The following is a 16,586-nucleotide window of genomic DNA, read 5'->3' as shown; positions in this document are numbered from 1 at the left end:
CAGGGAAATATGTATTTATTTTTAGTTTGTAAACCTAATAATGATAATCTGAGTAATTATTATATTACAAAATATTTATAGATCTTCCAGGTTGAAGGCAAAACATAAATGTTTCAAACAAATAGTCAAATTAATATCAATCCTTAGTGACATTAAATTATATTATAGTCTCAGAATAAAAGCAGGTTTGAGTCTGAGTAGCTTTTTCAGTTACTCAGAAGGCGTGGAATTTTTTTTTTTTACAGGTCTTGAGCAAGGCTTACATTCTCTAAAGTTATGCATTATATATCTTATCCCAAATATTAGACGTTCGAAATCTTGTATCCCTTGATGCAGGGAATTCATTCCTTAATCTGGTTTGTCATCATTCCCTTCCCTATTCAATGTATTATTCTCTTTCCCCCTCATATCTGATATTTCTCCTTATCATTTATCACCTTAAGAAGTATATGAAATATGACTGGACCATCTTCAGCCAAAATAATAACTTAAAAAAAAACACATAGTAGACAGTTTTTTCACTTAGGCTTGAAAAGTAAAATATTTAGAAACAATATGCAAAAAATCATTTGGGTAAAAATATGTTATTGTTAAATACATATGATTTTAACTTAATTTTGTTCACAATCAAAATAAATTATTGAATTCACTAATGTATATGCAATTCCCCATAAAAGACAAACAAAATATCATCACAAATTAATAGGATTATTTTGAAAATGGTCCACCAAGTTAAATTTTATTCAATACATTCCCTACCTGAAGGACAGGCACTTTTTGCGGTGTGTTCTGTGGTGATTGGTGAAGCTGTGCCCAAGGCTGATGGTGAGAATGTGGTGGCGGCGGTGAAGACTGATGATGAATTCCTGTATGAGGCTGCATGGGAGGACATGTTGGCATTTGCTGTTGAAAAGATGACTGACTGGGATGCTGCTGACCAGATATTAATCGTTCTTGTATTGCTTGTGGATCAGCCAGGCTAACACCTGGACAACCGTTTGGTCTCATGTGACCACCCATTTCTCGTGGTGCTGAAGACATACCCATGAATGGACGATTCTGTTGTATATTCCGAGGGCCCATACTCCTCTGTCCGATTCCCATGGCACTAGATGGCTGGTGAGATGGCTGAGGATGGGGTATATTTGGATAACTGCCAACTTCCATTGGTATTCCAGCACTACCAGGTCTGACCTGTGGTGGAGGAGTACCTGCTGGGTTACTCATTGCTTTCATAGGTGACATGGGAGGTGGAGAAGCATAAGTTCCCTGAGGCTGTGATGGGTGCATAGCTTGAGTGTTCATTTGGTTAAGTGAGCCACTAGGGTGAAGGGGCTGCTGGTGTATTAGTCCTTGACTACTGTTAGATGGAAACCCTACGGCATTTGGGTACCTTGGTACAGACTGATTCATTGGAGTGTTATTTGTAAGGCCTAAATTTTGATTCATCCCTGTATTGTTTACTAATCCCTGATTTAGGTTGCTGTAAGGATAACGAGAATACTGCCCTGAGCTGTTTATAGTAGGTGAAGGTACTGTCTGGCCCCGAGAACTAAAATTAAGTGTTTGTGGCCTAACGGCACCCTGTTGAGGAGGATTGGGAGAGAATCTGGGACTGTGGGCTACTGATTCTCCATGGAGAGCTGTGGGGGGATGATGATGAAATTGTTGCACTGAATGTCGTAAAGAAGGCCCAATGCTTGGATTCTGTTGGGGCACATGAGACATGTGGCCAGGTCCTGAGGTGGTAATAAAAGGATTTCCCTGATTAAGACCTTCCTGGCTTTGAGAAAACTGATTTATCCTCTGTTGCTGGGATTGACCGTGCTGCTGTATTGAAAAGTCACCACGAGCCATGTAATTTCCCAACTGCTGCATATGCTGAGGATGTCCCTGTCCCTGTGGTCCCGATGGTGTTGATGGTGGCTGGGCAGGCGGTGGTTGCTGCTGCTGGTATGGTGCTCGTATCTGGTCTGGCACATGTACTGCCCTTGGCCCCCACATAGAGCTGCCATCTACAAAGGGTTGTCCATGTCTTTCATTCTGCATACCAGGATAGACTCCCATCTGACTACCAGTGCCTCCACCATGAGGAACTGGAGGATTGTGATATTGTGAATGAGGAGATGCTATGCCATTGCCAGGTGCACTGCTCATCATTCTGTTGGGCTGATCCATTAAATGCATTTTCTGTTGCTCATACTGATTATAGTGATCGAAGTGGGTCAACTTTGCTTGATTTTGACTGGTTGTAGGATGATGAAGGGATGACTGTAGTGAAGGAAATCCTTGATCAATAGGCATTTGTTGCCCCATAGAGTTTACTGAATTTTCAGGATATCCGCAATCACCTAGGCTTTCCAGTCCTTCACTGAAAATATTCCCATCTTCTCCAAAAAGACTCATCATTCCTGGATCTGCCATCTTTTGTTTTAGCATGCAGTGTCTTATAACTAGAATGCTAGTTTGTATTCACCTCACCAAGATGTTTGTCTTCAGAGCCTTAGTCCTCAACCAAATGCCTTAATGTCATTCCATATTTCCTTAATTTTGTGGACCATGGAGTGTCAGGCAGCTTGTTACCAATCCTAAAAAAAAAAATACAAAAATAGGTTGAAAATAAAAAGCCAAAAGTCATAATTACAGATAGCAGACTTTTATATTAATGCCACATGGAAGCTTTTAATATTTTTGTTTACCCAAGTAGGTAAATTTATTATATAAAAAATTTGAAAGGCAGGAAACAGTAATCTTACATTAATCCACTACCTATACTTTCTTATCTTCCATTCCTGGACAGAACAAAAGAACACAACAAACAGCTGAAGCAGCCGCACAGCAGGCAGTATAATACATGAATATAAGCAAACAGCCCATCTGCTGAACAAAATCCTGAAAATGCTCTAGTTACTAACAACATGTCTTTACTGTATATTCCTGAGCTATGTAATCTGGTAAAAGAGAAAGCCTAAGTAAATATTACAGTAAACTAAAAACTTATCTGGCAAGTGCCAGATTGGGTTAGGTTCCCCCAATATATATTTCCCTCAATTTATTGGTCATTTGACTAACATGTAAATCCGATCTGATAAATAACTAAATTGCAAGCAAATACTGGCTTTAGTAATATAGTACTAAAGTTTAATACTACTAATTTAGTACTTTCAAGTATTACCATGCATAATCCTACCAATTAAAAATAAATCAAGAATTATTATTCCCATATTATAGATATAGAGAACTGAGGCTGAGAAACTGCACCTTGTCTTTGGTCATCTATCAAAGTTCACATTCAAGGATTCAAGATTGTTTAACATTTTCAGCAAAGGAAACCTTTAAACTATAATCTTCTGATTTGCAACTCCACATCTATATAACTAGGAAAATTGTACCTAAGTGTGATCAAATAATTCATTTGATTAAAAGAAAATTATTGGCATAGGAAGTCCAAAAGAAACAAAAACTTATAGTCTGAAAATAAAGGAGACAAGAAATATATTATACGGTGCTAGTCCCTTTCCTTTACCAAAAGTCTAAATTTACTAGTTTATAGCTGCTCTGAAGAAAGTTAAAAGTAACTTCTTTATATATCTTTCTTTTTCTTTTTTCTTTTGTTACTATTCACTTTTCTTTTAATTCTTTAGTATGTTTTCTATTTTTCCTTTCCATAGTTTTTTAATCTTACATAAATATTTCTTTTAATAAAAATCATATTTAAACAAAGGATTATCAGAATTGAATTATCAGGTACAGGCTTGGCAGCAGTCTCAGCTACAGCCCTATACTGCTATAAAAGCACAGCAGGGAAAGACCTGGAAAATTTATGTTTTTTTTTCTTCCCATTAAATTAAAAGTATTGCTTTGCTCAGAATTCAGCTAATAAACACTGCTACATTTTATTGCATATCAAAATGTATGTAAAAATAGTCCTCAAATTACAATCAAAATTTGGATCAGAATTTCCATCATTACGTTGTTGTGATTGCAAGTTGAGTCAGATTCAATTTTATGACAATGTTTATGGCAGTTGTTAAGCAAAACACCATGTTACGCAAATCACACAGTCCTCAAGCAAATCGAGCTTTCCCAATGGTTTTTGCCAGAAATCTGCAAAAAAAGGTCAGATTTTTATCATGTGACCACAGGACACTGCAAGCAGTCATAAATGTAAGCCTGCTATCAAGCATCCTAATTGAATCACATATTGCAGATGTGAAATGACAGTCATAAATGAGAGCACAGGTTGTTAGTCACTTTTTCTAGATTTCTAATTTTTAGCCAGCATTAAATTGTGATAAGACAAGGACTGAGAATTGAATGTGTATGTATGTCCTTATCCTTCATTTCCCCCATCTTTCCTACTATTTTCTTTTGTATTTCTGAATCTTATAGTATTAATATATAAATAAATAAAATAAGTAGGATCCCATGGTAGAAGAGTAATAGCAAAAGGAGGTAAAAATTGGTGGGGGCTTCTAAAGAAAATATTAAAAGCATAATTGCAAAGAAGTCAGAGATTCACAATTCACTTCTTGAAAGACTTTAGGGATTCTTGAACTGAATCACTGAAGTTATGCTTGTTTCATACACTGGACTTTGTGCATGCTTATCACAATGGATTCCATCTACTATAGTGGGGGTTCCAGAACAATTGGCAGATGGGCAGGCTTAAAAGTGACATGTGGAACAGCTGTGCAGGCAGTCTGCCAACCTGCTCCTGTTACTTCAAGCAGCCCCGTGTCATCTGCACAACCAGTTCCAAAGAAGAAAGTACAGAGGAAACACTCAACAATGAATTATCAATAGTGCCATCTCCTGTGGTTATGCTGAGACTGATTGTCATTCTATGACCCCGCCAAAAACCTGAAGTTTTCCAAATGGATGATTGATCATTCAAAGGGGCGCTGCTGTGTATTGCAAGACAAATTAAGATTAGTTGCCACAAGAAGGTTGTTGGGAATTACAGGCTGGGAGAAATTAAGATTGTGCTTTAACAGGATTACTACTATTAAATTCAGGTGGGTTGTTGTTCTTCCTTTTGGTATAACCTGTTGCAGATACTGTTATTTTCTGTGTTATTATCAATATGTTGCAGTTTCATGATATGTTGCTGGGTGATAATTCAATAAAAACTAAAGCTCAAAATGAGCCAAGGGTAGCAAAGGATACTAAGAACAACAAAAAAGAAAAAATACCAACTGCTCTATAGAAATGGCAAAATGCTAATAGGTAACAAAGAAAAGGCATGCTTACTTCTTGGTACAATTTTGAACTATAATAAGAAAAGTGAAAACAGAATCAGGGAGAAGGACCAATGTTTGAAACTGATATAAACATGTTCAGGAAACACAACTTTGAATGTTTTAAACTCCTTGATCACATGAATATATTAGAATGTTGAAGAACTTGATATAATGTCGCAAATCCTACAGAAGTGATAAATGATTTGAAGATAGAAGATGATTCTAATTTTTAAAAACTATAGAGTACCTACTCTGATGCTGCTGTCGAGCAGAGAACAGTCTGTTAAATATCTTGAAAACAATGGGCTAATTATCAGAATTGAATTTATCAAAGATAAATCTTGCTACATAAATGTTAGTCAAATATTTAGTTAATTACTTAGTTAATTAGGTGACTAGTGTGTCTGATTAGGTTCCAGAAGGAACTTGGGGGTTATTCCAGAGAGTCTGCTGTATGGTTTAAACAAGACTGGTATAGTCACTAGCAGTGGTGAGATTCAAATCTTTTTATTACCGGTTCTGTGGGCGTGGCTTGGTGGGCGTGGCAGGGGAAGGATACTGTAAAATCTCCAGTCAGAGGTGGTATCTCCAAACTACTCAAAATTTCCTCTACCAGTTCTCCAGAACTGGTCAGAACCAGCTGAATACCACCTCTGGTCACTAGGATGAAGAAGCTGATAGGACTTGATTTTGCAGGGTTTTCAAAACTGCTCCTGGTTTACATGGAGATTACATGGAATAAAGCCACTATTAAGGCCTACTTTGTGGCAGTATCCACAGACAGCTGCCCAGCTGCCCAGTTTCAAATGAACTCCTTCCTGATTGGAAGTGGTTTGGGGCAGTGGTCGCCAACCAGCAGGCTACGGTCCACTGGTGGTCCGTGAGAAAATTTTGGTGGTCCGCAGAGAAATGTTACTCCCGAAGCACCCTGCAGGCTGCGCGGGAACACAAGGCTGTGCTACCCACATGGCCCACAGGAACACAGCTTGCGTTGCTTGCATTGCAAATAACATGAAGTAGTAAGGGGGAAAGGGCAGAGGTCGGAGGTCTTGCCTGGCCACTGGGCTTCTTTCCACTTCTTTCTGCTTTTTGCTGCACGTAAGAAAAGCAACAAATGAATCTTTGGGACCCTGCAAGGCATCCTGCTCCAAGAGGCTGTGCCAGCAAAGACTCATTTCTGGCAGAGTTTGCGAGAGAGAAAGAAAGATTTCTGCTGCTTCTGCTGCTTTCCTTGCATGAAGCCAAAAGTCAGTATGTCTCTCTCTCTTTCCCTCTCTCTCCCCCCGCCCCGAGAACTGAGCTGGAGATAGTAAAGAATGATAGGAAAAAGGGGTGGGGGATTTTCTTGTAGAGTCTTTTTTGGGATTTTCCCAGGATCTCTGCAGACAGAGACCTTGGGAAAATCCTAAAAAAAACTCTGCAAGAAAATCCCCCACCCCATTTTCCTTCCAATCGATCATTCTTTATTTGGATCACAGAATACTGTCTCTGTCTCCCCCCCACCGAGAATGGAGCTTAAAAGCAGGTGAGGAATGTGGCTGTCTTGGAGGGGGTGGAGTGTGTGAGGGACGTGTGTGTGTGTATGAGAGAGAGAGGGGGGGAGGGAGGGAGGAAACATCACCGCAGCCCTCCAAGGTTAGATCGGATCTATCTCTCTTCCACAAACGTCAGCAAGCCACCTTGAGTCAAAATTCATGTTAGTGGTCTGTAGGATTTAAAAATATGAGTTTGGTGGTCCCTGAGGTCCAAAAGGTTGGCGAGCCCTGGTTTGGGGCTTACAGGGCTACTATGAATAATATGCAACGTACAGAATAGATAAAGATCAGATTCACTCCAAGTTGGACTTGGGTCTTGATGCAAGTCTTGCTCAATAATGTGGAGAGAGTGTCATGCCCTTGGTAGAGTTGGACTCTGAGGGAGAGAAGGAACAACCGATAGGGAATGAAGGTGCGACTCCGGAGGTTGTGGAGGAGACTGGGGAAGGGCAGAGGCCGGCTGGACAGAGGAAGAACCAGTCCCATCCCCTCTGCATCCTAGAACATGCAGAGAGAAACAGAGAAGGCAACAACTTGGCTTACAAGAGAGGAAGCGGCCATGATCCTGGGGAGACTAGTATATAAGGGAGACAATTACAACACAGCGTTGCCAGAAGCAAAGTGTGTGTTATTTTGGGCTGAAGTTATCTTGGTTGGCGTCCTTCCAACAGACTGTTCCTTGTTATCTCCTTGAATTTGGTTAATTACTTATCCTGGTGCGTTGTGGAAATTTCATCACTGTAGTTTGTTTGGTTTTTTATTTCACCTCTATCTGCTCATTAAGTTCGGACTGTATTGCTTTCTTTTGAAGACTATTTTTGAGTACATTTTATCTCCAACTGAGGATTATTGAACAGTGGGGCCAAGTTGGATTTATGTATTTATGTTTTGGATTTTGTTACGTTTGTGTTACACTCTGAGTCATCACAGAGAGTTTGAACCTGTTGGGCATGAGAGAGTGGATAGGAAACTTGTAATTGTTAGTTCAGCCTTTTCTGTGTAAGATCCATATCTATCCTGATTGTCAAGGCTGCCTGGAAAAGACATGTGGTTGGCTTCTGGCAGTGGATAAGTCCTGTTTGAGGGAGGGGGTGTTTCCACCATCTCTTTAAGGAAGGAATCATTTGTCTGCCTCTCAAGAGGCCATTGCTAGACCCAACTATCTTGGACCATTTTTGTCCACTTTCTAATCTTCCCTTTTTAATAAAGATTATAGAGAAGGTGATTGTGCTACAACTGTAGAGGACTCTGGAGCAAGCAGATCATCTACATCCCTTTCAGTCAGGGCTCAGGTTATCTTGGGAACAAGATAGCATTCAACACAGTTTTTTATGGTCTCTGGCAGGATGGGGTGATGTATCCATTCTGGCTCTTCTTCACCTCTCAGCAGCTTTCCATACTATCAATCATAGTATCATTCTGAACTGGCTGTGAGAGTTGCAGACAAGTGGCACTGTGCTGATTCTCCTCATTCCCCCGGGATTGAGCCTAGCCAGTGTTGATGGGGGAAGAAGTTCAGTCCACATTGTGGGATGCCACAGCATCAGTGCTTTGTTGTCTCCCGTTAACATCTACATGAAACTGCCAGTAGTTTGGAGTGAGGTGTCATCAATATGCTAATGATAATCAGTCACCCCTGGAAGCTTAAATGTTGTTACAGAGGTTCTGTCTTGGTGTCTGGAGGCTGTGGGGGCCTGGATTGGGTGCAACACGCTTTGGCATAACCCTAGCAAGACCAAGTAGCTTTTAGTTTTTGGACCTCCTGGTTCTTGCCATGTTTGGTCCTGGATGAGGATCCACTGCTTCAGGCAGAATCAGTGAGCTATTTGGGGATCCTCCTGGATGAACAACTCCTGTTCAAGAAGCAAGGGGGTCCCATGGTTTGTGTGCCACTTGTATTTATTCCTGAATTGGGAGGCCCTACTCACTGTCAACATCCTAATGACCTCTAGATTGGACTATTGTAACATACTCTATACAACAATACCCTTGAGGAGCATTGGGAAGTTGTAATTGGTGCAGAATGTGTGGCACAGGTAGTTTTAATGGTGTCATTTTTTCCAAGTATACATGAAACCATTGCTCAGTAAGCTGCACAGGCTACCAGTATGCTTCAGAGTGCAATTTGAGGTGCTGATAGCTTAAAACTATGGTTTGGGGCAGGTTACTGGGGCAGGATCATTTCTCCTCAGTTGTTATTACCCATTGTATCTGGTCAGGCAGATAGGTTTCTGATCCTGTCCACAAGGAATGATGGGGCCTAGGAAGAAAGCTTTTTCTGTCATGGTGCTCGTACTCTGAAATATCATCCCTTTCAAAATCAGATTGGATCTATCTCTGTAGGACTTCCTGAAGGCTCTGAAGATGTGGTTCTGTAATCGAGTCTGGGACTCAGATGCATGAGGGAAGCCTATCTCCTGGTTATATTGATTGCTGTTTATGGTTACATAACCTGCTATGATTTAAAATATTTTTTTTATTTGTGTTTAATGTTGTAACTACTCAGAGTAATTTATTTGAGATGGGTATATAAATCTATGAAGTAAATCTATGAAATATATAAAATGTCACTTCAGATAAGTTAGACTATGGGAATTATTTAGAAATAATCTATCTTCATTTCAGTATAATCATTTGACAAAGTACCACATTAAATGAAGACTAGCAAAATAGCTAGATGAGGACTAGTTAACAATAGTGGATTACATAGGTTGCTGAAAAATCACAATCAAAAACTATTCATCGATGGTTTCTCAACACTGGAGAGAACTGTTGAGTGGGATGTTCCAAGGATCAGTTGTGGATACTCTGCTGTTCAAATGTTTTTGTTAATGATTTGAAAAAAAAAAAGTGTGGAGGCATTTATCAGATTTACAAATGTCACAAAACCACACATTCAACTCCAAAACTGGATGGAATGATTAATACTATAGTAAAATGTTGAATAAACTTGATAAATTAGAGGATAAAATATAACAAAGACATCTACAAAGATCTCTTCACTTCACTATAGAAACCAAATGCAACAGTATATGTAATGGAATATGTGAATGATCTTGAGGGACATGGGGAAGAGATGCCATCCAACAAGAGCCATCAATGGATTAATGATTAGAGGCAGAAACTTCAGGAAGAACCTGTCCTAATTGATCAGGAGATTAAAAATTGCGGCAGGAAGTTTGTATCTTCAGACTTTCAAGAGACTGTTAATGTAGTCTTACAATAACGTAGAATTATCTTATCTAGTTGTTTTTCCTGTGCAGTTTACCTAGGAGGGCTAACAGTATTGGATTGAGGACACTTAATTTGACAGTGTTACTTGTGAAAAAATCTTTGAATAGTTGTTGTTTGCAAAATAACTATGAGTCAGCAGTGTGATATGGTTGCAAAGCATGCCAATTGTAGGAGAAGCAATGACAGAACCTAGGGGTAAAAGAAAAGAGGAACCAGCCTAGAACCCCTATGTAGCCACAAATGAACTAAACCCACCTTGTTGTTAATCCTTATACAAATCTAACCAGGTGCTGATAATAGTTGATTTTTGTGCATAGGCAGGCACCTGATACCAATGGGATGAAACAACAGAAATTTAATGTCCAAATCATGGGAAATATCAATCCATTAAATATTCAAGTGATAGCTAGACAAATTTCTGTGTAGGGCAGGATTGTCAAATTTCCAGCCTGCAGGCCGGATATGTCACATGCTGGCTATGCCTAGTTTAGCGAAGGGGGAAAAAGTCCCGATATGTCACGTGACCCTGCGATGCTGTGAGTCTGACACTCCTGGTATAGGGTGCTTTAATCTGTATTTCTGCACTGAGAGTTGGATGGATCTGATGATCTAAATCTCTCCTAACAATTTTATGATTCTATAGCTATACATTACAATAGTTAAATGTTAAAATGTTTCTAAAACTAAAATATTATATACATTACCTAAGATGCCTCTCCAATGCCTTTAAAATCTGCCACTAAAATGCTAGTTATAAGGCACCTGGTAAAAATTAACTATTTGGGACTAACATCTGACTGCTCTGTCAATCATTTGAAAACCATGTGAAAACATGTGAAACATGTGAAAACCAAAATACAGTTCAATTTTGAGATCTGCTATAGCAGTATTCAAATTTGAAACATTATGGTAACAAGATTCAATTTCAAGATGATTTTAAAACATTCATTCGTAGCCTATCAAAATGCCTTCAAGTATTTCATTTTTTGGCAGAATAGGATAAAAAGTAGAAAAATCTTGGACTTTTTAAAGGGCACTAACCCTGCAAAAATTCAGCTAAAGAACATTTGGGTTTCTTTAGCTGAATTTAAAGAACATTTGGGTTTTTCCACCACAAATTTGTGTTTTTTTTGCGGGGGGGAACCTTCCAAATTATGAGGCAAAGACCCTACACAGAAACTGTGATCCAATGCAGGAAGTTCTTTATTTTAAAAATAAAAACGTGTAAAGTTCATATTTATATCCAAAACCTCAAGGAGAAACCATTCTTGACCATTTTGTTTCCTGAACAGACAGGCTTGCTTGCATGACATTGTTTACAGGAGGCTGAGTGCATAATGAGAGTTAGCTCATTATGTATATCAGCATCAAAGAGGCTATGACACTCCCTCTCCCTTTATTCACATATGGAAAGAAATTTTAATAATGACCAAAAAATTGGAAAACTGAATCACTGAACCTCTTTCAAATCTCTCCAAAGTGATTTGCAACATGTGATTTGATCCTTTATATTGAAGATTCAATTCAAAGGACTGATATGATCTAATTTCCTTCAAATCATCTTTTCAAAACTTTAGCATCCTAGTATGCAGAAATTCATCCCACATAGAATAAAATGATTTATTTTGAACATAATAAATTCCAGAATTTCAGTTAGTAAATACGTGTTAAAATATCAAAATAAATAAAATGATTTTCATGAAAGAAATGTCAATTTAAATAAATTATTTAGTCCAAACACAATTTAAGAAAACAAAATTTCAACAAGAACAGATCACATTTACTTGAATTTAACTGATTATCAACCTGTATGGGCTCTTTTTGGAAAGTTATTACACATATCTTAAAATTATGGCAATTATTAACATTTTGAATTTTTCTGGTTTATGTGCAGCTAGATATATTTGGACCCTATTAGGACACAGACAGGATTATAACTCTGAGCCTCATGAATATTGAACATTATGAAAAAAATATTTTAAACATAAGTGGTGTAATGTTTTATTGGAAACTAGAGGCAGAATCTATTTTAAATAAATTAATCTGAAATCAACTACTGCAATTAGACTTTTCTTTGCCTAATACACTAATCGGTGGCAATATAAATAACTTTTGATTTCTCAATTAGAATTAAACTAGATGTGCCAGCAGCCTCGAGTATGAAAAGCTATCATTTTTAGAGTAGTCTATGTCTGAAAACAACTAAAATTATGTTAGAAATTGGAAAACATTAATGTCAAAATGATTGACACATTATTTATAATTGGACAAATAATTGAACAAGGCATATCAAATAATTGAACATCAGTACATCCAAATTAATCTTTCAAAAATATGGACTGTAAGTTTTGTTAGTGGTGACGTAAGAAATGTGAAAGTCCATAAACTCATTTAGTCATGCATGCTACTGGTTTCTTTTGGAAGAATGCCTGTAACATGTCAGAGATATATGGGTAAATGTTGTCCAAGTTAACGGCATCTCGAATTATATCCCAAAATTATGGAATATGACTCTTTCTTAGAAATATTGGTTATAAAGAAAATGAAGAAGAGACAATCAATTATATTAAGAGACCAGAAAAGTATTATTTTCCAAATATTGAACACCAGATGCAAGAAATGTATAATATAATCATTATAGTTTTGTTTAATAATTTCTGAATATAGTGTTTTTTCTACTAATCAAAGAATGTCATAACATGCTTTCTTTTGACATAGATTTTATAAGTCAATATTATCCATATTTAATGAATAATTTAATTCATGATTATAAATTATTAAATAAATATAAATTTAGGTAATTTATTTCAATTTAGCAAGCTCATTGTTTTAAGTTTTTTTTCTATGCATTATCTTATTTTATTTTTACTTTCTTTTTGTTTTGATATTACAACTTATTTAAAATATTGGATATATGTATATTATTTTTTATTTGTTTTTGTAGCTACTTATAGCAGGGACACTTTAACTGACAAATAACATTCTTGCATATGTAATAACAGATACAGATAATCAGAGTTGGAAGGGACCTTGTAGGTCATCTAGTCCAACCCCCCGCCCAAGCGGGAGACCCTATAACATTTCTGACAAATGGCAGTCCAATCTCTTCTTGAAAGTCTCAAGTGATGGCGCTCCCACAACTTCCGAGGGCAAGCTGTTCCATTGGTTGATTGTTCTCACTGTCAGAAAGTTTATCCTTATTTCCAGATTAAATCTCTCCTTGTTCAGTTTCCATCCATTATTCCTTGTCTGGCCTACAGGCGCTTTAGAAAATAGCTTGACCTCTTCCTCCCTGTGGCAGCCCCTCAAATATTGGAAGACTGCTATCCTGTCTCCCCTGGTCCTTCTCTTTACTAGACTAACCACGCCCAGTTCCTGCAATCATTCATTGTATGTTTTAGCCTCCAGTCCCTTAACCATCCTGGTTGCTCTTCTCTGTACTTTAGTTCTAGAGACTCAACATCCTTTTTATAATGTGGTGAACAAAACTAGATGCAGTACTCTAGGTGTGGTCTTACTAAGGCTTTATAGAGTGGTATTAGTACTTCCCTTGATCTTGATTGCATCCCTCTATTAATACAATTTAGGATTGCATTAGCTTTATTGGCTGCTGCTGCATAATAACATTGTTTCTGCTAGCAAACACAAAATCTGTTAAAATAATATTATGCAAACATTCAAGTATCTGAGAAATTTGTTGGTACAAAAAATTTTATATCCCTATGTTTTATACAATATTTCAAGAATTTAAACAAAAAAGCCAAAAGAAAAATTTAATTATACCTATTAATTTAGTGCACAAAAATGGAACCTTAGCCCAGGCCTTTGATAAGGGAGAGTAAAAACTCCTATCTGGTTTATTATTCTCACTATCTTATTTTTTGAGGATTATTACTGTACTTGTCTTATTTTCATTGTGAGTGAAAGTCTTTAGGTGTCAAACAGCATAGATAGATAGTTGATAGATAGATAGATAGATAGATAGATAGATAGATAGATAGATAGATAGATAGATAGATATATAGAGAGAGAGAGACCGGGAGCCTGAATTGCTGTCTTATGCAAAAGAACAACTCTTGAAAACTAATTGAATAATTTTATTTGTGTTCAAAGGGACAGATGTCTTTAATTCAGATCTATCTCCAGATAATTACATGCAGTTATATTGACAACAACTGTAATGGTGTGTGGGAATGACCTGCTGTATAATAGGCATATAAAGAGATTCCCCAAATTCTCAGGCTGAAAAAGGGTAGTGGGAGATTTGTACTACCAGGCTTGCAAGAGTCTCTTGATTTAGCCATACAATAAAGTAACTGAATTAGTAGAATTAGATCAACTGGTTGTGTTTCTTGTCTGGTCTGCAATATATTGTCATCTTTCTATCTTTCATAGAGAGAACATTTCGAGGAATTCTTACATCTAAATTCTAAGTAAGTTATGTGTAGATAAGGTAGGGCCAGGTGTTGCCACCTGCTGAGATAGATTTTTTTTTTAAAAAAAAGAACAACAGACAGACAGACAAGACATTCAATGTTATGCTATAAGGAGGAAGAGACAAGGAAAAAGGCACTATTTTTCTTCTGGTATTGTAGTACTGCCAAACCTTTCTCTACATACAACACTACAGGTAGTACTTAATTTACAATCGCAATTGAGCCTGGAATTTGGGGCATAAATCATTAAGGTCTTAAGTTTAGTTTTTACAACAGTTGTTAAGTAATCATGTGGCCCTTAAAAGAATCATATGGTCAAGTTCAAATCCATTTTATCCAGTGGATGTTGGAAAATGGCAAAAAACATCACAAATTTATTTTGTGACTGTGGATTGCTGCAACCATAAATGCCAAGCAACCAAATGCAATCATGGTGGAAATGTGGCAATTTAACTTAAGAACCAGTCTTACATTAAAGACTGCCTGTGTATTATCAATTAAAATTTTTGATTCCTGGATAACATAAGTAAAGAATTAGCAACACAAAAAGGTGTCTGGAACACAAAGCACTTCCTGTTGTAGATTTACTTCCAGAAAGTCACCAGACCATTCCTGAAATGGCCAAATCATCATCTTCTAAAATAAAAAGTAACTGTTCCAAAAAGTGACTTTTGTACACAATCACCAGGGAGCAATCACAGTACTTTCTGATAACTAGTGATCTTGTGTCCAAGCAGGGAAACCTTGCAGCACTATTTATACTAGTACTAGCAACGCTTAATCTAATGACATACAATACTGTTCGAATTACAACTGCCATACCCCATGATTATTTCTATTTTTTCACAAACACAAAAGCATGATCCAATAACTTTATGCCACCCCCTTATTCTATTATAGGCAATCAAGGTTTCCGATGGATCATGCAACAAACTAACAGGAACAACCCCCAGCCTACTCTGACATCTATCCAGGTCCATCAATCACCAATCTAATAGGTTTAGCCTCCCTGCAGTGAATAAGAGGCAAAGAGAATCCCATGGAGACCATGGCAAGGGAGACGCCAACAGCTTCCCCAATTTCAGATCACATAACCAGAATGTGATGCCTGTCCTGTCTCAGGCTCTGGAAGAACTCCGATAGGCTCATGGCCATCATGGTGGCCATAAACTCCCAAATCATCTTAGATTTGAGAAGGCATAGTAAACTCCCCTATTTGGGAAATTTTATTGCCAACCCCAAAATGGTGTCAAAGAGCTCCGGCAGGAAGGTGGCTATGAATGGGGGGGGGGGGGCTGGTACAATGCCAATACTCCCAACTGATCCCTATAGCCCAACCTGCAATGCAGTGCCCCTGAAAGAGTAAAGGGTTCCTGGATAACAAAGGCCTCACTCACACCCCTGCCATACCCCAAACTCCACTATACATATTTCCAAAATGGCTACCACTTTACCAGACCCAGCCTGATTTTAGTAATACACGTTAGGCAGCCCTGGCATAAGATAGCTCTTATTGCAAATTGATGTAGCACTAAATAACACCAGCTGGAGGCCAGATATTAATATTAAAAACTTCAGAATTATAAATAGCAGAACACTAAAAATACAGGTTCTTATGTAAACAAATTAAGAAAAGGCTCCTATGTATCATCTTTGCACACTCCTAATAACGTGTTGATAACTTGCATAGCTTTTAGGAAGAAAATAAAGATCTTAAGCTCATTAAAAAAAACAATGGGAACTTTTCTTTCCCAACTCTCTAATTTACCATTTCATAAGCATCATAGTATATAGCCATGATGGTGAACCTATGGCACGTGTGCCAGAGGTGGCACACAGAGTCCTCTCTCTGGGCATGGTATATAGTAAGCAATTTTTGAAGGATCAAAATGACTAACTCAATTTCTTTACTTCCAATTCTTCTCACTAAGTGACATGGGTATTTAAGGTTTGCTGCCCAGGGAACATTATTTGATGTAAGTTCTGCCCCCCAACCCCTTATACTTTTATATTCAGTCCATGAAGTTTCATGCTTGTGGAAGAGTCAGGCTGCTTCTATGCTTCTATGAAACCTCATGCCTTTCATTTCTGGCTGAATGAGGGAAATCAATTTGCTGCTTTCATCTATGGTGGACTTT

General features: G+C 37.7%; 1 protein-coding gene across 4 annotated transcripts in view; it reads right to left on the bottom strand.

The window, feature by feature from the left end:
- The window catches only part of CHD7 (chromodomain helicase DNA binding protein 7), a 215,483-nt gene that overhangs the window by 136,210 nt on the left and 62,687 nt on the right, over positions 1-16,586 (bottom strand). For all 4 annotated transcript variants that reach the window (XM_087961776.1, XM_087961777.1, XM_087961778.1 and 1 more), the window contains exon 3: positions 760-2,588. In XM_087961776.1, coding sequence (XP_087817902.1) covers positions 760-2,439 — 1,680 coding nt within the window. In that variant the 5' untranslated portion in view covers positions 2,440-2,588. The remainder of the gene's footprint in view (positions 1-759; positions 2,589-16,586) is intronic.

Source organism: Notechis scutatus, chromosome 3 (genome assembly GCF_049901735.1).
Source record: "Notechis scutatus isolate UNSWTSFEM ecotype Mainland chromosome 3, rNotScu1.2, whole genome shotgun sequence".
Taxonomy (NCBI): domain Eukaryota; kingdom Metazoa; phylum Chordata; class Lepidosauria; order Squamata; family Elapidae; genus Notechis; species Notechis scutatus.
The sequence above is the reverse complement of the archived record's forward strand: the minus strand, read 5'-3'. Positions and strand labels throughout refer to the sequence as shown.